General features: G+C 34.3%; 1 protein-coding gene and 1 long non-coding RNA gene across 3 annotated transcripts; one reads left to right on the forward strand and one right to left on the reverse strand.

Annotated features, from left to right (window-relative positions):
• Positions 1–983: 983 nt before the first annotated feature.
• On the forward strand, positions 984–13,748 carry LOC105216648 (uncharacterized). 2 transcript variants are annotated; one of them, XM_054227372.1, is made up of 6 exons: positions 984–1,857; positions 9,090–10,882; positions 11,984–12,341; positions 12,400–13,011; positions 13,072–13,415; positions 13,486–13,748. In XM_054227372.1, exons 2-6 carry the CDS (start codon positions 9,566–9,568, stop codon positions 13,696–13,698), a joined length of 2,844 nt encoding a protein of 947 aa, XP_054083347.1. In that variant the 5' UTR covers positions 984–1,857; positions 9,090–9,565; the 3' UTR covers positions 13,699–13,748. The 2 variants fall into 2 exon arrangements, with proteins under 2 accessions (XP_054083347.1, XP_054083346.1); XM_054227371.1 differs by having other exon boundaries at positions 984–1,840.
• A 140-nt stretch (positions 13,749–13,888) lies between these two features.
• LOC128920299 (uncharacterized) lies at positions 13,889–16,964 on the reverse strand. Its single transcript, XR_008470402.1, has 3 exons — positions 16,638–16,964; positions 14,612–14,755; positions 13,889–14,548 (listed from the first exon to the last, which is right to left on the reverse strand). It is a non-coding gene; the product is annotated as an uncharacterized LOC128920299 (long non-coding RNA).
• Positions 16,965–22,146: the final 5,182 nt, after the last annotated feature.

The following is a 22,146-nucleotide window of genomic DNA, read 5'->3' on the forward strand; positions in this document are numbered from 1 at the left end:
GATCGAATATTATGGTTTACCTTTGAAATGAAATATATTTGTGGATTTTATGTGGAACCAGTCCTAACCGGCTAGCTATCAAAGATTTGTAAGGAATCTGTTAATATTATATCATCGAATATTATGACTTACCTTCGAAATTAAATATTTCTTATGGAACGTATGTGGATCCTAGCTTTATGAGTAATTTCAGTTTGAGTTTTGGAGCATTTTTATTCGTAATAAGAATAAATCATGATTATTCAAATATTTCTTGTGGAACGTATGTATGTGGATCATAGCTTTATGAGTGATTTCATTTTGAGTTTTCGAGCATTTTTTTCTAAGTATTAATAGTAAATCATAATTATTATCTTAATCACCCTTCAAATAACTATACATATCCTATGATTATCTTTTCTAAGAAGTTCTAGAGGATTCTTGAACTAAACCATAATCAATTAATTATTTACAACCATTTTAACTCTGATTGTGCCGCTTCGTAAGGCATTTTGCTCAGTGTCTTCGTCTAATAATTGTTTGTAACACAGAAATATATGGTCGTAGAAGCCTCAAGTTCCAAACAGCTAATTAATTTTTAAGAAAGAGTCTTTCAAGACATACGTAAACAATATTATGTACTTCCCCTTATCTTTATTTCGACATTTTTCATTTTATCACCAAGTTTCAAAACAGCTCTAGCTCTGACCGAGCCGTTTCTTCCTTATAGAAGCTAAATAAAACATAATGTTTACTGAATAGCCTAAAACCCTCGATTTTAGTGGAGAAGGAAAGAGCATTCCATACTCCCAAAAAACCTGTCTTCTATCAATACATTTTATATTCTCGTGTCTTGATTGGTATAAAACCACACATACCTGTTTCTCTCTCTTTACCACAAGCAACTCTGCACAAATTTGTGAAGAATGAAAACGAAATTGAAAGCCAAACCGAATAAAATCGAAGACAAGATTAAAACTGAAATTGAAATTGAAGCTCAACTCAGACAATGCTGCAGCCGACTGCTGAGACTCGACTTGAACGGTTCGTCGGCTTACTGACAGCAGCGCGCGCTCGCTTCGATGGCGCTGAGAAAATAAGTGTGCACAGCGTAAGACTGGCTGAAGGCAAAGTTGAAGTCGCTGTTAAAAGTGAAGTTGTAGTGCGGATATTGTAAACATACAAACAAACAAACGTAGAAAAAAATAAAAAATAGTAAAAAATAGCTGCAGAGCAATCAGTTATGTGAACCTGCTACCAAACACCAGCGCTTGTCTGTATGTGTGTAGGTTTGTGACTCTGCAATTGCTCAGAAGAACGCCACAAATATGCGGTGAGATATTCATTCCTCAGCTTCAGTCAAATTTGTTTGGCTTGGCGCTTATTGGTTTAGTCGCGGTTTTGCAGGCGCAACGCGCGAACGCAACGGTTTTCAATAGTAGATTTACAAGGTGTTAATCAGTTAATGAGGAATTTATAAAAATTAAAAAAAAAAATTTAAAATACTTTTAAAAAGTGATTTTGAAATAAATTCATTAAAAACATTGTGCAGTGTACCACTTAATTTACAATAAAAATTAAACTTTAAAAATAAAAAAAAAATTATAAAATTACCGTTAATTACCACAAGTGCTATTACAACAAAAAAGTAACAAGAAATTATAAAAATTTAAAATACCCACGCTACAATTCAGCAATGTAAGCTCATTCATAACGAAAATGTGAAAATTAACCAAACAAGTGTGAGACCCTAAAAAGCAGTGCTTTGCAGTCGCAACAACAACAGCAAAAACTCGCAGCGTCTTTCAATGGGAAAACAATTAAAATTTGCATTCATTAATAGTCGAAGAAAAAATTGCAGGTGAGCAAAAAAGTGAGGTAAATACAATAAATATGCACAACGGTGTGTAAGGAATTCGGAGCGAGTTGTGACAGATACAGTGCATGCGAAAAGAATGTCATTGGAAAAATAAATTATAAGATAATAAATAAAAAATGAATAAAAAATATTTAAATTAAATAAATTAGTAAAAAATTCTCTTATAATTTAAAAAATATTAAATAAATAAAAAAAATTAAATTATAAATTTAAAAAACATTATAAAAACAATAAACAAAGTTGCAAGAATAATAATTAAAAAATAAAAAAATATTATTAAATTTTTGTGAATAAAAAAATATTAAAAATGTCACTAGTAACTTAATAAAAATATTTTTATTTAATTTAAAAAAAAAAATATTAAAAAAAAATATTACATAACTAAGTTATATATAGAATCTTGTAACATAATAACAAGGCCAAAAAAGAAAAAAACTCAAAAAATTTATTATAAAGATATAAAAGAATTTAATTTAAATAAAATAATTTAATAAAAATCAATAAATAAATTTAAAAAAAGAGTTTTAAAAATATACATAAATTAAAAACTGTCTCCAATAATTTAGTAAATATATTAAATTAATTTAATAAAATTATAGAAAAACTAATAAAAAATATATATAAAAAGATTTTTTTTTTTATTAAATAAATAATCTAATAAAAATATTAAATAAATTAAAAAAATAATGTTTCAAAAATATTAAAAAATTAAAAATATGCCCATAAAATATTTATAAAAATTTTAAAGTAATTTAAAAACAGGTATGAAATATATTTAAAATAATAAAAAAATATATATAAATAGAAGAAATATTTTAAATAAAAAATGTATCTAATAATTAAAAACAATATTAAATACATTTAAAAATATTTCTAAAAAAATATTAAAAAATTAAATGTCTGTAATAATTTAATAAAACTATTAAATAAATAAAAAAAAATAAAATATAATAATGTAATAATAAAAAAACAATAAATAAAAAATGAAAAAAATAATATTGAAATATAATAAATAAGAAAAATGCCACTCTAATAATTTAATCTTTATTAATATTAAATTATTATTAATATATATATTAGTAATATTAAAAAAAATTATAAAAATAATAAAAAATATTTTAATCAGATAAATAAGAACAAAATATTTCTAATAATTTATTAACAAAATTAAAAAAATTATAAAAATTTACTAAAAAAATAATACAAAATAAAAATAATACAAAGAAATTGTTTTCAGTGAAGAAAATATATAAAAGGATTGTTTAAAAAAAAATAATAAAAAAAGATTAAAGAAAATGTTTGCAAAAAAATTAAAATTTTTTTTTTAAGAATTTTTTTACATGCAAAAAAAAATTATTTATTTTTATTTTTAACTAAATTAAAAATAATTATAAATATTTACTAAAAGAAATAATAAAAAAAATTTTCCATTAAAAAAAATAAATAAAAGATTCTTAAAAAAAAATAATAAAAAATTTTTTTAATGAATTTTTTTATTTGCAAAAAAGTTATTATTGTAATTTAGAATTGTTTAAAAAAAAATAATGAAAAAAGATTAAAGAAAATGTTTGCAAAAAAATTAAAATTTTTTTTTGAAGAATTTTTTTACATGCAAAAAAAAATTATTTATTTTTATTTTTAACTAAATTAAAAATAATTATAAATATTTACTAAAAGAAATAATAAAAAAAATTTTCCATTAAAAAAAATAAATAAAAGATTCTTTAAAAAAAAATAATAAAAAATTTTTTTAATGAATTTTTTTATTTGCAAAAAAGTTATTATTGTAATTTAGCTTATTTTGCGCGACACCATTTCCAACCACAACAAACCATTGACTCATACTTCAATGCTGCTGAGATTAATAACACAAAAAACAACAACAACAAATAGTACAACATGCACATAATAAAGAAATAGGCAAAGCGCCAAAGCTATTGCAAACTCTTAAGCGCATATGAACCTCACATAAAACCCACACACCATCATACACACATCCAAACATAAATACATGTATAGCTACTATAATAAAGTACTTAAACAAAAAAGAATTAATAAAATGAAATCGAAATTTAAGCTGCTCGTTTGCCAATAAAAGGCTTGTGAATAAGTCAAGTCATAGCGCCAAAGGTGAAGTATGTAACAAATACGACGCGAAAAATAGCTGAAACATATATGAGTATGAGTATATGCAATATGTGTGTATATATGTATGCACACGTATTAGGTAATAAATAGCATAATCCACCCGCCCCCATTGTCGTCATTGCTGGCTCCCGCGCTGATCATTTAAATCGGATCAACGCCGTAAATCAATGCATTCACTTGAGCCACTACTTGGGCTGACATACATGAATGCACATAATATTATTGAAAATAATAGTTAGTAAATACAGCTTTTGGAAGTATTTACAAGCATGTAATACATACATACATACATTCTAATGCAAACGAGCACAAATGTAGGCAAAATCAATCTACTCGTCCGTCCGCTTGCCCATAATTGACCATATGAAGAAATCATTTTGCAGCTTTTAATTGCTTCGCTTTATTATTGAAGAAAATCGCTGAGTTTTTCTTATGCTACATATTGAAATCATGCAACGCTTCGTTTGCTACAACGAAATCGAATATTTGCATTCAATGCACGACAATTTAAACATCGTCTAATGATAAATTAAATAAAATTATTAGTTAAGAGTGCATAATAAATCACTTTGTTTGTATGTAAATATATTTGTACATATGTATGTACATATGTTTGTATGTGTTTCTAATGCTAATAGTATGTCTATCATAATTATAAAATAATTATTGAGTGAAATTAGTTTTAAATCTAAATATTGTATGAAGGTCGCTGGCACACAGCGGCATTTGAATTCTGCTGCAATGTCGAAACTCAGCAGGCTTAGCATAAACTGAGACTAGTAACACGGCATTCCACGCCAATTCGTTACATACTATTTTTAGAATTTCATAGAAGTTGAAATTTTTTTTTTTAATATGCTAAATATAGTAATAGAGAGACTGAAAAATCCGTAACACTTCATTAAAAATCCAAAAATTTTATTTAATTATTAATTAATTTATAGAACCATACACTGATTGTAGCGAGTTTCCAACATTTCGATAACGATTTTTATAGATTTTAGTTCGTTTGATCTTCTGGTTCAATATAGAAAACGGTCTCGATGGCTGCTTTCCAGCGACAATGCTCTTAGGTATGAGAATATGAGTATTCATTACAGTCCATATTCCAGGACTGTCATCTATCTGAATCAACTTGAGTTTCCGGTTATCCAAAATAATACTGTAAATTATTTTGATGCTTTCGTTAGTGCTGTCTTTTGAATGCCCGCTATTTTTCTGTCTTCGTGTGAAATTCTTGGCTCAATTTAATTGCACTATACATATGTAATCCTGATATTCTGCTTGGATATTTAATGGTGGTCGTTTAGTACCAAATTTTTTTTTCAGATTACACCATTTTTATTTAAATTACCGTACATATGTATGGACGATAGACCTCTTTGGTATTTATGTGTTGAATGTGTTGAATAAAGAAACATATGTATAGTCTTTAAAAAGTTGGTATAAATTCTATTTCGGTATAATTATCCTACTCATACTATTTTGGGTTTCCACTAATCCGTTATTTTCATTTTAATTCTGAAAAAATTCCGTCAACTCATATTCACATTCCACCTTAAAATTGTATCCAGTTTGGATTATTTGTAAAAAATTGTTTTATTCTATATACAATCATAACTTTAAACCATATTTTAGGTATCGATATTATAATCTATCCGCATTATTTGAAGAACTCTTCATGATCAATTAGAATTAATGGGCAACACTCACTCACAGGTTTACATATTATAAAGGGTGATCCATATCGAGGTTCCTTGCTCTATTAAAGAAAAAAACACAGAAAAGTTGGCATTTATTTTCTAAAGATTATCTCTTTCAAATGTTGATCGCGGCTACATCTCTGATGGTCCATCCGTTGAGTCCAATTCGTTGACTCGTTCGAGCATTTCGACTGGTAACTAGCGATTAACATGCGTTATACGAGTATTTTGCTCCAAGGCCTGAATCGAAGCGGGATTGTCCGCATAGACTTCCGACTTTATATATTCCCACAGGAAAAAGTCTAACGGTGTGATATCACACGATCTTTGTGGCCAATCGACCGGCCCATAACGTGAAATACTCACCGAAGTGTTCTCTCAATAAATTCATCAATTGCTTCAATCACGAGCTTCAATTTCAGGCATCAAGTAGTCGGTTATCTTCGCGCGATAACGTTCGCCATTGATGGTTACGTTCTCACCGTCATAATTTTTGAAGAAATATGCAACGATGATTCCACCGGCAAACAAACCACACGAAACTGTTGCTCTTCATCCCAAATTCAATTTTAATTGTTTACATATCCATTGAGCCAGAACTGCGCCTCATTACTGAACAGAATTTGGCTCGAAAACGTCGGATCTTCTTGGAACTTTTCAAGAGCCCACGGACCGAAGCGATGTCGCTTGGGAAGGCCGGCATCAGTTCTTCCAAAATCTGTATTTTCTATGCTTTCAATTTAAAATACCGATATAAAATACGCCAAGTGATTCCATACGTCGGTCATAGCACGGCGTCAAATCGACTCTCCACGGTCTTCGTGTAATAAAGCTGTACAATTTGTAAACGTTGTTCAGGTGTAAGTCTTTCATGACCTGCCTTCGTTTCACATGCCAGAGATTTTGAAGTTTTTAACCAATATTAAAAGGGAATTTTGGATTTTCCTGACCAACAACTTGACCTAAGACAACTAAACTGACAAAGGAAATTTAAGAACTCTTAAGCTAGGACCAGCTATCTACGAGATCCCCTATAAATACATATACATATATATCTCTAAAACCCACTATACATGCTTATACAATATGTAATCGAACGATTGGCCATGGATCATGGTCGAGAGAGTATTTGCTCAAAAGATCTGCCGAAAAGCATTGCCACCACTACTGCATACATACAAACACAAGTGTCACGACAAACACATCTTCATACCCTCAACTGGGTACTTCACTCAGTTACTTTGTTCAACACTTCCATAATAAACAAATCGTCGGAATGAATCGAACCACCAATTTCATAGACGAAACGAAATGAGAAGTCAAATAAAAGGGTCAAACACCAGCCAATTTGGCAGCTAAGCGGCATGGCTGCCAGCAAATACCAACAACAGCAATGTTGTATAAATGTATGTATGAAGTGACAAGAGACGAGACTACCGCAACCACAGAGCTGTTGACCAGGACAATTGACTTCTGTGCCACATTTTCAACATTCGTACAAACAGTCAGATATATAGATATATATGAATATATCTACACAAGTATTTACATTTCGAACTAACAATTTTGCAGCAATTGCATACGAGCAAATCTTCATGGCAAATTCATGGGTTTTTTTTCAGCTTGTCCAATAACTTGGACCAGCCAGCATTCGCTTTCGTTGATATGGTGGGAACTGTAGGTATGTTTGGTGTCTTTTTTGGATAATTCAAACAGAGATTTGCCGCAAGCAATGCTTGTTGTTGTGGCGATGGTCTGATGGTCTGCAAGTCGTGACGGATGCGGTGGTGGTGTCTGCAGCACCAAGTTGATGGAGGCACAAATAGTTTGAGAACCGAGCAGATTTTTATTTGAGATGTTATTTGTTTCAATTTTGTTGCTTTTATTTTCATACTTCTTGACTATAAGGCAATGACGAGTAACCGAAAATTTGTTATATGCTTTCTTGTTGTTGTTTGTGCATTTAACGTTGTTTTTTGGTGTTTCGTAAGTTGTAATAAAATTGGTTTTTGATAACATTTTGAAATATTCGATAATAAAATTAAACAGAAAATAATCATAATAACAACGTGAGTTGCAGGCAGTCATGCTCGTTATTTTGCCGAAAAATTGTTTTTAATAGCTTTAAGATGGATATGTATGTTTGCAAGTTGAGCTTGCTATGAAGAAGGTGCGGCTGGGGGTATGCTTCAATATCACATACATAACGGTTTCGTATTACAATAGAAAGGATCCTAAGAGTTGTACATATTATTTCGCAATAAAAAAAATATACAAATAATGTTGTAAATATTATTTTTTCTACGTTTGAAGACTGGTGCAGACATACATAATAAATTATTTACAATTACTGTCAATTCAAGAATTCTAAACATAGTAATTACTTATTCAATTCCTTAAGGGGTTACATGGGTTTTGTCGGGTAAAAGCGGCCTTTTTTCAATATTTTTTATATAAAAAATTATTTATTTAATTCAAAATTTTTTCTGTCTTATGGATACATATTTAAAGAATAATATCTGAAATTTTCAAAAAAAAAAAAAAATTAAAACTATTCCATTGTGACGTCATTTCCGGTGACCCCTCGAAAAAAGGTGCGTCCGCGTTGTCAGCATAACTCCAGACAGGATCATTAAAATGAAAAAAAATAAAATAAGTGTTTTAGGTACGACCATACACTCGTGCTTGAACGAAGGACAGACAACAAAGTAAAAATTGGAATTTTGGCAGACATTTTTCAAGAAAAAATAAAAAATTCGGTCAAATTTGACCCCCTTAATTGAAAGCCATATCCCTAATTTTAACTATCTTTGATTACCGCGTTCCTCTATTACGCCCTCACGTAATATCATCGACAAAGGCGCCGATCCTGACTTATCCACACAGAAGCTTATTGTTCGCAAAATCTCTACACGATTGGTTAGGCACTTAAAATGCCAAAAAGGTAGAATGCTCTTTGGTAATCATAGAGATAGATACAATTAAGTGTCATTGCGTCAATTTTTGAATTAAGAAAAAAACTGGGTAATCACTTTACAATGGGTATATCAGCTTTGTTTTAACAAACGAGTGGTTTTCGGACCGTTGAAGTTATGTCACACCATGATATTGCTTGGCCTAATGAGAGATATCCCTGAAAGTATTAACTTTAAAACATATTTCTCGCTTTTAAACAGGAAAAATATGAAGCTAAGAAATCTCTAAATACATGAATAAGAAGGGGCTTCTGCACCTTCATGTAGATATTCTTGAAAGAAGATCTACAATTAGTTATAATATAAACTTTTTCTTGACTTTACTAAATAAATTAAACATATTGTTTTAATTGTTGTAATTTTATCTTTATTCCACCTTTATTTCATATCTTTTTCCTTCTGCAGCAACGTGAAGCAATAAAAATTTAATGCCACACCAGTATCACTGCAACGCACCCCTCGAAAGCATTAACAAACAAGCATAAATAAATTATAAATGCAGATAAAATGAGTAAATAGCGTAGTTGAGACTAGCAATGAGCTGCAGAACTACACCAAACACCAATAAATAACCAACCGATACACAAGCCACGCCGTCTAACTGATCGGTTGGTGTGCAAAAGATGCGTTCGCTTACGTAATCGAAATCAAAGTGCAACATCCAACAAATCCAAGCACACATAGAAGTGCATTCATGGCTACACGCGCCGTGGCTTCACTGGTTTCTTCTGTAGCTTCTACACTTTTGCAGCCAAAGCGCAATTGACATTTTCATTCTTGGCAACTACGTGTGGACTTCGCTGAACGCTGATTTAACTTTGCGAAATCGATTAGCGACGGCAAAACTTCAAAAGCACAACAGGTGAATAGTTGAAGGCACAATGGCGAGCGCGACTGGCGGCAGCGAAGCCACTGAATGCGATGACAATGCGTCTGCAATGGCCATACATCTGGCTGAGAATATCAAAACAAACAATTACATGGCCAGCAGCAGAAAGAATCGACACGATGTCCACAGCAGCGGTGAGGGGTCGTCGCATAAAAAACTAGAATCAGCGAAATTTGGGCATACAAGTGGACGCGGTATGGCTGAGGGTCTGCGCCGTCAGACGACCAAATATCCACACGGACTGAATGTCAGCATACAAACAGTGACCATTAATGAACAACAGCACAACAATAGTAATTCCAACAACAACACTAATAATAATAGCAGCAACATGAATGCCAGTAGCGAACTGAATGCAAATTATGGTTACTCACGAGCATCCACATTGCGCAGCAGCTGGGGTGGCAGCAACAATAACAATGACAACAAACACCAAAAGAACAGCAGCGAACATTTGAATGACGACATGCGGCACACCTCAATTCATAGGGACACAAGAGCGGCCGCGGCAGCAACGTTGGATAACTGTCACCGCAAATATCGCATTAGCATGATCAGCAGCCCGGAAAATCTGGCCGAATTGCAAATGCGTCGCTACAAGTATCCACTCACCGGCAACTACTATCTGGACACACAGGATGCAACGAGTGTGAAACAGCCGCCCCCGCTGCCGGTACTGCGTAGCTACCTACAACGCTTCGGCCGCTGGAAATATCTGCGCTGGCCCATTATATTTTTAGCGAGCACCCTCCTATTCTTCGGTCTCATCACATATTGCATTTGGCTGCACGATGTGAGTGTGGCACGTGAACGTTATCAACAACGTCGACGACAGGAAGTCGGCAAGGAGGCGCAGTTGGCCGTTAGTGAAGCGCAGCTCATCAACTTTGTTGCAAATACCGTCGATGTGTGGCAGCGTATCGATGAAAGTGGTGTTGCAACCACAACAACTACGCTGTCAAGCATCACCACGAATACAAATGTTGCTGCAACCACTGACCACAATCGCGAACACCTACAGGAATCGACGATTTTACGTGCAATTAGCACTCAAGCACATCAACCGCCCAAGCAACAGCAGCTCACCACACCGTCGAAAGGTGTTGTCGCCAGTGGTGGTAAGAAGCAGCATAAAGAGAGTTTCGTTAAAGACAGTGAGGAGACCACGCCTGAAGCCACTACTTATGCCAGCGCCGAGGCGGCTTTCATTCCCACTAACGTACTGCATTACAGCGGTTTTAATGGTCATCAGAACAGCTTTGGTGTGCCCATCGAAGAGGGTCATCGCATTTTGAGGCTGTTTAATAAAGTAAGTAGGAATTGGTATCTTTGTATATTATCCAAATAGCTTTAAGACTTGTGCTCCGGAGATGATTGTAAGACCGCGACTAAATCAAGTTATTATGGGATTGATCCACTGAGACGCCAGTCCTTAGGTTAAGTTAGGTTAATGGCTGGCTTTCGACGCACCTAGGCATTTGGGAGACCCATTGCGACTCCACCTGGACTGGGATCCCCTCACACTATTATGTCCTCACTGAACCACCCTGTGGACTTGATAAAATTAAATAATTCAAAGAGTCTTATGTATGCAACTTGCGCCACATCATTGAGTAAACCGCGACCGATAGTTACGATCCTTTTCCTATACAGAGCCTTACATCCGGGTAAAAGATGTTCTATAGTCTCTTCTTCTTCTACTTCTTGGCAGCTTCTGCAGTAGTAAATGTAAGGTATCCTCATCTGCTGGTGCGTCTCCCAATCAGACAGTGACCTATTAACACACCTACTAGGGTTCTTATGTCATTCCTTCTTGTTAAGCAGGTGGTTCCTAATCTGATTAGTTCATCTGCTTCGCTGTGCTCCCATCACTATCACTATGTCCTGGAACCTATTGCAGGCTTATTGAGAAATATGATGTCAGTGTCACTAATAACCCTAAGTACTTGTTCACTATCTTCGACGAGATTCTAACGCCACTTGGCTATCCGTAAATATAAAAATATTTCCGGTCGTTAACACTCTTTTTGACATAACGATTCTGGTTTCTAATTTTTCATTTGTATAATTTCAATCCGTCTGTATACATACTTATCACTGAATCATTGCCCACCTCGCCGTTTATTAGAATGTCGCTTATTCAAACTGATTAGTAGGGGAGATTCTCTTAGTCTGAGTGTCAGTCCTTCGTGATGTCAAAAAACTAACAAGTTTCGGTCGTGAGACCTCAGGTTTGATCACAGCATTTTGACAGTTGTCGAAAAAGTGTTTAGAACTCTCCACGTCATATTTCCCCAAACAACTTTTAGCTCACTTGAGTCCCCATCCCAGTCCGATGAAATCGGTTTAGATTAGAGATTTTCCATCCAACATACTTCATTATATTTATACTACTGATGTTTTCTTTCAGGGCCTCTCACCAGATCAACCCTTTATCCCGACAACCAAGTCTTTGGCTAAGGTATCACCTACGATACCACCGCTCCCAAAGTTTAAGCCCACACACGCCATGTCATCAGGCTTCCGCACCACCGCGCAAGATAACGGTTGTTATTCAACCACGCTGCCGATGTGTCAGGGTGTGCTGGACTATGATTTAACCTATAACTCCACAACAAAACTGCAGTTCAATGATCAACAAGCTTTTCAGCAGCTGGTAGCATCTAACTGTTCAGCGCGTGCGCTCGAATTCATTTGCGTCACGCTAGAACCGGAATGCAGACCTTCGCATATCGGTATATTGCCGCCTTGTCGGAGGATTTGCAAAGGTACTTACTAGTAGTCTATTATTAGAAATCATGTTTAAAGTTGTTGTTGCTTTTAAAGCCGTACTAGAAGCCTGCTCCATAATTATCGCCAACTCAGATGCGCTCAACGAGCTCTTTGACTGCAATGTCTACCCCGATTCGAATGATCCGCACAAATGTGAAGATCCCTCGAGAAGACGCGACTACTGTTATGACAATGAGTTCGCCTGTTACGATCGCACTTGCATACCGCAGCAGTGGCAGTGTGACAACATTAAAGATTGCGCCGCAGGTGAAGATGAAGAGAGCTGTTTGATCTGCGATCATCAGGATGAGTTCCGCTGTCGTTCAAATGAAAAGTGTGTGCCAGAGTCGGTGCGGTGTGATCTGAAATACGACTGCTTCGACGGTTCTGATGAGGAGGAATGTGATGAGTACGGTTCTGGTGATGGAGATGAAGCGGTAGTCACTTTTGATGAGGCTGCCTTGAATTCATTTCCACGCATATTCTCCTATGCTAGTTTTCTGTCGCCCAATCAAACCAATGAAGGACTTTATACATATATCACAGCGGCCATGGACGATGAGAATGGCACGAAGTTTCAAGTGCATGAGATCACCAATCGTACTAGTGGCATATCCACCGAAGAGGTTACAAACAGTGTGCCTGGCGACGGGCCCAAAGGTTTTGGTGAGTTCCAAGGACTTTAAATATTTTACATATCTTTTATACTCACAATAATATTTGCAGTGAACTTCCGCGATAGCAAGGAGATCATGATGACCAGCGACACGGAGAACAAATTCAAATACTCCTCGGCCACCACCACTACCACTTCACGCCTGGCAACAACAAATCGCAGCAATAATAGCTTGATTGGTGGCAGCAATAAAGTGTCCTTCAGCGCCACCACACCACTGCAACCGGCCGCCTCACTGCGCATCGCCGTCACCACCGAGCCACCCAACACAGCCGAAGACGACAAAACTAATTCCGATAACAACAGCAAAAAAGCGCCAGCAAACACTTGTGCACCACATCAATTACGCTGTGTGAGCGGCAAATGCATCACAGTCAATCAACTCTGCGATAAGGTGAGCTTATGCTGCGCAGATTCACTGTGTGTGTGAAGTGCTTAGTAAAGTGTTGTTTGTGTATTTGCAGAAAATTGACTGTCCAGATGGCGCTGATGAACTGATGTGTGTCTACAATGAGCAGCGCAGCTCGACAACAACAACAATGCGCAGCAGCACAGATGTCGGACCATCTCGTAGCAGAAGTGTGCGCATGCAATCGTCGACAACGCCGGCGTCAACAATGCGCGCTGATAAACGCTCCTTGACACGTACAACAATCAAACGTAAGGTGAAAATCTAATGTTGCAATAACAACAACGGCGTAATGGCCACTTGAAATCGTTATTGTTGCACACATGCAATTTAATCAAACTGCAAAGTGAGTGTGTATGTGTGTGAGTGTTTGTTAAGTCCTATGAAGTATTGTATTTTTCTCTCGTTGTTCTATTCTCCTCTGGTTGCACTTTTTTTTACATACATATAAATATATACATATATAAGCATAATGTATACATAGCAATGAAAATATATTTAGCTTATTTACTGCGTACCTATGTCGTTGCTTGTGTTTATATGATAAAAAAAATATATTTTTATATTTTTATGTAATTATTTTTATTGTTACCGTTATATATACATACATATATATACATATTTACTTATATATTTAAATGAGACATTTGTATTATATTCCTTAATTCATTGATCGTTGTGTAGTTGATTTTAAGGTTATGTTTTAAAATACAACACTGTAAAAAATAACTAAATTTTATTATAAAAACGAAAAGTAGAAGTAAATACGAGTATTTTTATAATGTAGTTGAATTAACTTAAGTTCTGCAATTGTTGAATTTATAGCATAAAAATAACACAAGCTCTTTTCTTGGCAGAATGAAACCGTGGTCTTCCCGGCTACGAATATCTTATCGTCCTGAGAAGTTCAAAATTACTTTTTGATTAGTTTAAATGGGTTGTTATGTAGCAGAATGTGACCATTTTTCTGACTTGCTGACATCATTAATACACATTCAACAAATAATGGTTCTATATCATAAATGCAAGAGCTCTCAAGATTAATTACTTAATATAATAAAATATAGACTCCATTTAACAATTTGCTGCTTGGCGTGGTAAGTAATCTCGACTAACACCTGAAAAAACGTAAACTTCTTTAATCGTGCTTTTATCTAGGCAATAGAAATAAAAAAGCTTACTAAATATAATTGCTGCTTAACAAAGGAAGCTTATTATATTTACATCAATCAACATTTCAGTATTAACGGTAATATTATCAGTCGATACGGCTCTAAAAAGTCTTCGACAGAAATTTTGCGGAATATTTTTAGAAAACTCGAGTGCTAAAAATAGAAAATACAAGAAGCTTGGAACTAAACAAAACAAACAAACCTATAAATAAAATAAGGATATATGTATGCTGCCAAGGTATATACAAATTTTAACGCAAAATTTAAATAGTAGTAGAAAAAGTCATTAGATCTATGTATGTTATTTTGGGTGAAGACTAAAGAAATTTTATACACTTCAACCCGAGATTTTAAAAGCTAATGTATTTGATATCTCATGAGGTATGAATAAGTCATTGATCCACAGGTAGTTTTACTGGTATCACAATGGACAGCGCTCAGTTTTCTAAGTGAGATCTTGTGTTTTTTGCAGAGATCTGCCTACAAACGTAACCTAACCATGTCTGGCGAATATAGTGGCTGGGCATCGTGACAGTATTGTTTTTGGGCAAATAATTCACGAAGAAGCGACGAATTATGAAATATTAATAATCGAAAATCACCAAGTTCATAAAAACACGTCTAACCTTAGCGCCTTCCACAGAAAAAGTAAGCAATGAATATAGTTGAAAATTGTATCGTACTTTAGGGGGATGTATAAATTTTTTTGGGGCGATGAAATATGAACCGATCTCATATTTATTGACACCAATAGTCAGCAACCATTTTCTAAACGTCTGAGGGCAGACTAAATCTGGTGGATATTTTTCATTCATTAATCGTAATTTACAAAGAACTTTCTCATGACCCAATTTTAATGAAACATAATATAGTGATGTCCAACATATTCCTTCAACGAATTTAAAGTTATTTTCTATCTTGATAGATATAATTTAAGGATTTTCCGAAATAATTGTGATTGTTATTTTCATAAGTAATATCTTTTTCGGCGATCATATGGCCAGTACGGAATTCAGCAAACTACTCACAATTGATTATTTCACATATCGAAGAACCCGAATCAAACATTTTTATCAAAAAATGTACTTTTAATTACAAAATAGTGTCTTTCAAAATTATATATCACGCAGGTTAATTATCGACTGACAAAATCTGTATACGTGTCTTTTGAGACAATATCAAATAGAAAGTGTTTTCTATTCATGATCGTTTCTTGGTAGCAAATTTCTGCAATGAAAATTTTCTCATTATTGACTAAAACAATATTAGTGAAATGAATCCTCATATCCATATTATTTACAATAATGTAATTGCTTCGATTCAAATCAAAACGGACGAAGGAAGATAATTGTACGGGTCAATGTATTAATGTCTTTTTTTGAGGCATTTAATAATTAATTTCTAGATATGTCAGTAAAGTGCTAAAATTATTCTCAGATTATCATTAACATTTGTGGAAGAAACTTTTATTGTTTAACACAATTCACCAAAGAATCTCCTTCACTGATTTTTTGAATGATTTTGAAATTTGATAATATTTAAATGTTTTTATTTCATTTAAATCTAGACATTACTGCAAGCATGTATAAAACTATCTATCTGTCAGTATATTAAATGCCGATTCCCTTATAAATCCGCACAATGCAACCAAATGTTGAACTCAAATGAAATGCTCAATACAAAATTGATTTTGATTGATCGTTTCATCGAAAATCCGATTTAGTTTTTCCACTTTTTCGCCAACATTTTTTATTGGAAATATTTAATGCGCATGCATTCATCAGCCCCTGCTCACGTTTTCGCACAAAACTGCATACAAAGAAACGCAAAAAAACTACAAAGGAAAACACACATACATATGTACATATGTATGCATGTGGGACTGCATGCCGCCCCTTGCACGCGCTTACATAATCACTTAATCCCAGCAGGGCGTATTAATTTTTCGGTTGCTGGCAGCCAATATCTCATGACACCTAATTATTTTCTCTTTTCAGCGCTTTTTACCCATTTTTTTGCGAAATTATTTTTTTACCTTTTTGCAGGGAAACAACGTAGAAACGCCGGCTATTAATTGTTACATGCTGAAACGTTTAATTTTGATTGGGATCACTCAAAAAAGTTTGCGATATACGCCAAACGATAAACCAGCGAGCGGCAAGCGGCAAACGGCAGCTGCTTGTCAGCGACTTCCACCACCACCACACCACACCTTCAATCGCAATTAGTTGATATCAATCACGGCGTCGGGCATTTTCGTTGGCATTTTCATACTTTTCACAAAATTTTCGAATTTCTTGACAAAATGCAACTGAAACAATTAATTAAAAGGAAAAGGGTTGATGGCAATCCATATGATGTGTGGATGTTTGTGTGAAGGTAAGTGAAGGGGTTAAGTTACCAAAAACATGTTTGGGTTACGATAAACAAAAACATACCTAAGTTCTTTGTAAAAGTGTTAATCAATCAGAAACCCATGGCACTGTTTAACTTAAGCCCACTAAAGTCACCTAGATATATACCATAACTAAATGCGTTTCCGAAAGTCTCCCTGTAGAATCAGTGATTTTAACTTTCGTCAGGAAGCTGACGGTAGCTTTATTCTCAAAAAGTTGAATTAACTTTGAAGAATATTCTACTCTGGTTTAGGTTAGGTTATGCTGGTGAGCCAGCAAATAAACCAGTTATGGTCCTTAGCAATACCAGATGGAGTGCCGTCACGTATACCCCGAGTAGTCATAGTTTAGGATGCCAGCCCTTGACGCGAATTTTAAGAGATTATTAGGCCTCACTGACGATATCTGCTCCAACCTATCGTACTGTGGGGCCCCTGGAAACGTTGTCTTACTGGCGCAGAAGAAACACACAAGAGATGATCCACTGTTTCTTTGGTGTCCTGCTCTTGACACTTCCTGCATTCCTCCCGATCTGTCAGTCCCATCTTATAGGCGTACGCCGCTACTAGGCTGAGGCCAGTAAGAATGCCAACCATGGTCCTACAGCCTTTGCTATCGAGTGCTAGTAGGAAACTTGTATATTTCTGATCCACCTCTTTGCACATGTTCTTCACGGTTCAGCAACCCGGTAGATTCTTCCAATGTCATGCACCTTTCTATATCGTCGTACAGACAATGCATGGGTTTACCAATGTCGATCACGTTTTCAGGTGACAGCTGTATACCAATCTTGGCAATCCCGTTTACGATTTCGTTGTCCTTATGGCGTGACACCCAGTATCGAATCTGGTTTAAAAATCTTACGTTTTTTCGGTATGTTTCTTCAAGTACCTCTATAGTGCTTATCGTAAAAGCTGCCTTAAGTGACACCACAGCATTAGTAGCTTTGTTATGTGGAAGCTAGTATCTCTCATATTTTCTTCCATCCAATTTTATATCGTTGATCATTGATGAGAGTTCATTTAATTTTAAGAATAATTCAGTAGACCGTTTCTTACTTACTCTTCAGTGGTCAACACCGCTTACCCTATATTGTTTCATATACATTTTCCCAGTCGAAGTTTTCTATTTCTATTTCTATGAGGAGACCTTCTGGCAAATACTCTAGACATTTGCGTAAACGAACTCCACTGAAAGTTTCATTATATTCATGATTCTTTATCTCCCCTTTTCCATATTCGGTGATACTTGTGGTCCGTTTAAAGAGGTTCGAAGTGAAACTGCTCCAGAATTTCTGTTTGAAACACTTAGACTGCGCTAACGAGACTTTTACGTCCAGTATGACTTTTGTATAAGGCGTGTCCTAAATTTTTCTTTAGAACTATCACGAAGTTCCTTTGAAAAACTTTTTCTCTATTCTATTTTATAATCTCCTCTATTTTATAATAATTTTGAGAACATACATATTTATTGCAATTAAAATAATAAATTTTCCCATTTTCTGGCATAGGCGTCAATACAGTCACCCGACTAGGCTTAAAGTTGCTTACTATTAATCACTGATACGGAGTACATATGTAGTACATATGTATATATGTAAATATGTAAATATACATATATAGACATAAGTATGTACATTTAACACGAAATTCGTATAACTGTAAATAAGGTGATTAACTTGTGAACTGCTACACCAGAGTTGACCAGACAACAAATCAAAATGCTCGAATGCGTAAACCGATTAAGGTCGAACTAATTTTTCACAACTTGATTTAAATTAATCTTTTTTTTTGTTTTTTCCGTATTTACCGTTAATCTGTTTAATGTGTTTAGACATATACAAACAAGAAAAGTCGTTGCGGATCAGAAACCAGAATTCAATTATACGGTTCTAGGTAAAAATTATGTTTGAAATTGTGTTCACTTGCATACAAACATACGTGAATTAATGTGTGAATGTTTGTAAATGCCAATTTTTTGGTGTCATTAATTTTCCAAAAATAATTTTGATTTCTGATTGCTTCTAATAAAAAATTATTTAGAATACTAATTTTTTTGGCAACCATAATATATTTTTTTTTTTCAATTTATTCGACATCTGACTTCACAATTATAAGGAGGAGGCGGGTGCTTGTTTTTTTCAATGCTACTAAATATGTATGATATATGTATGTATGTACGCAACAAATTCGTTGTTTAATTTATCATAATGAAGTACATTAATCATTTTACAAAAACATTTCATGGTCGAATTTTTGATATACAATTATTAAGATAAGAAATTTTTTGTATAAAATAATTATATTAGTATTTTAATGTAGTCATAAACAAATCTAACCTAGTTCTTTTTTAAATATTTTAAACACATTTAATATGGCCATTGGCTTCAATGATCATTGATTTACCTAAACTGTAACATATTCTGTAGCCTGAAACAAATAAGGCAGGATTAAGTTTGGGTGTAACCGAATATTTTATTGCAATTTATTTTTTAAGATATCACACAATTCGTCCCATATATTCAGCATCTAGTGGACTTTTACTAGAATAACGAAAATCGTTATATATACATAGTATATGATGGATGGGATAATTTCGAGACCGCTTATATGTTTTTCTTCCATTTTGTCAAGATATCGCACATATTAACCGATATATACTTATAAATCCCACCGGAAGTTTCAAAACCCTAATATTAGGTATATGGCAGTTAGAGGAGGTTATGACAGGATTGTGTCCATTTTTGACATAGAGATCCATAATTAGAAAAAGTAAAATATTTCCTCTGGATTTCATTAGAATATCAGAGTTTTACCGATTTCGACCATTTTTAAGTGTATGATGCCACATCTCAAGTTCGTGTAAAGTTTTGTTCTGATACTTTCATTGTTTCTTGATCTATAAATTGCAAAATAAACGAATCAGACCGAATTCAAAATTGAGTTATGTATATGGAATGTTTACATGGTTGTTAACGGATTTCACCTATTTTCCAGCGGTAACATCAGTGTGCCAAGAAAAGAGTATGTACCGAATTGTATTTAAATCGTAAATTCACGATGTCATAGTCGTGTTTCCATGCATCGTAATTTAAATAACATTTCTCTCGACCAATCGACTCAAACATTTTTTGAGAGATTCGTAAATTGTGTGAGATCACACGATGGATCACATGACCATGGTCCCATTGATCTTGTAATATCGGTTTACGCACAGCAACAATAGCTTCCGGGAACAACAACTGATCTTGGACGGCATTCACGAAATTCGTCATGTGGTGATCTACGATCTCGATTGATTTTTTCATAATATGAATATATGTACACTAGTTCTTCGTGAAGGTTCATCGCCAAAAATTTAATTATTTTCATCGATGCTCGATTAACTCAGCCACTTCGAAAGTTGTAAAAATAATCACGCGAAAATCGTTCCGATTTTCCAAGATACTTTTAATAACAACAAGTAAGGAAGGGCTAAGTTCGGGTGTAACCGAACATTTTATACTCTCGCAATTTATTTACTTAACTTTATTTATATTAATAATACATAATTTGACCCACATATTTGTCATATATAGTGTATAAAGTCCATTGAAAGTTGGAAACCATAATATTCGTTTAGAAGCACCGAGGTCTTCGTGTTCGATATATGGGGCCTTAAAAACCTATGGTCCGATTTCGGCGAATTTTAGAATGGGGCTGCCACACTATAAACATAGTATTTATGCAAAGCTCTGCACCGATATCTTCACTAATGCTTACTTTATATATTGTAAAGTAAACGATTCAGATAGTCTTCAAAGTTCTGGTATATAGGGAGTATGCGCGGTTGTGAAGCGATTTGGCCTATTTTCACAACATATCATTGGGATGTAAAGAAACTATTACAAACCAAGTTTCATTCGAATCGGTCGAGTAATTCCTGAGATATGGTTTTTGACCCATAAGTGGGCGATGCCGGGCCCATTTTCCATTTTGTAAAAAACTCTGAGTGCAGCTTTCACCTGCCATTTCTTATGTGAAATTTAGTGTTTCTGACGTTTTTTGTTAGTGAGTTAACCCACTTTTAGTAATTTTCAACGTAACCTTTGTATGAGAGGGGGCGTGGTTATTATCCGATTTCTATCATTTTTGGACTGTATAAGGAAATGGCTAAAAAAACGACTGCAGAAAGTTTGGTTTATATAGCTATATTGGTTTGCGAGATTTGTACAAAAAAACTATTTGCCACGCCTCCCCAAAAAAACTACATTCAAATATGCCCCTTCATAGTGCGATCCTTCATATCAAATTTATTTCTATAGCATTATTTATGGCTTAGTTATGGCTGTGTTTTCGGTTTTCGTCATTTTGTGGGCGTGGCAGTGGTCCGATTTTGCTCATTTTCGAAAGCAACCTTCCTATGGTGCCAAGAAATAAGTGTGCCAAGTTTCATCAAGATATCTTAATTTTTACTCAAGTTACAGCTTGCACAGACGGACGGACGGACAGACAGACATTCGGACTTGAAACCCACTCTTCACCCTGATCACTTTGGTATATATAACCCTATATCTAACTCGTTTAGTTTTGGGTGTTACAAACAACCGTTATGTGAACAAAACTATAATACTCTCTTTAGCAACTTTTGTTGCGAGAGTATAAAAATTACGCTCGTATGTCAAAAAGTTCTGAGTATATATAACATCAAAAATTACAAAATTTTCTATAAATTTGTGAGTTGCCAGATTGCTACACTAAGTTTGCCAAATCCCGCCAAATAAAATGCAATCATCCTGTTATTTCTCGAATATATCGATTTGAACCCGAAGAAAGACGACCTTCCTTACTTCTTTTTTGAAACATATACTCTATTATAGTATATACACGTTCGTTATAATGTCTGATTTTGATCCAAATTGCAAGATATCCACCGATTTGAGTAAGATAATTTCTACCGACATCACACTACATTCTAATATACTTCGATCAAAACGGCACACAAGGAAAAAACAGTTAGCTATTTATTTAATTTTAGATTTCGTTATCATATAATATAACGGTATCTTTTAAACATTTTTTTCGATTTTGATATCAAGCGTGGCGCAGTACTTATTCCCAATTAGTGCAATCTCAATGAGGATCAATACTTGACCCATTCGCATACACT

This window comes from Zeugodacus cucurbitae, chromosome 3, assembly GCF_028554725.1.
Source record: "Zeugodacus cucurbitae isolate PBARC_wt_2022May chromosome 3, idZeuCucr1.2, whole genome shotgun sequence".
NCBI lineage: Eukaryota > Metazoa > Arthropoda > Insecta > Diptera > Tephritidae > Zeugodacus > Zeugodacus cucurbitae.

Bases quoted from the DNA above. Each gene is read 5' to 3' on its own strand.
- LOC105216648 (XM_054227372.1), top strand. From the start codon at position 9,566: ATGGCGAGCGCGACTGGCGGCAGCGAAGCCACTGAATGCGATGACAAT. The intron at 12,342-12,399 runs GTACTTACTAGT...TTGCTTTTAAAG, and splicing joins TTGTCGGAGGATTTGCAAAG to CCGTACTAGAAGCCTGCTCC. The intron at 13,012-13,071 runs GTGAGTTCCAAG...TAATATTTGCAG, and splicing joins CGACGGGCCCAAAGGTTTTG to TGAACTTCCGCGATAGCAAG.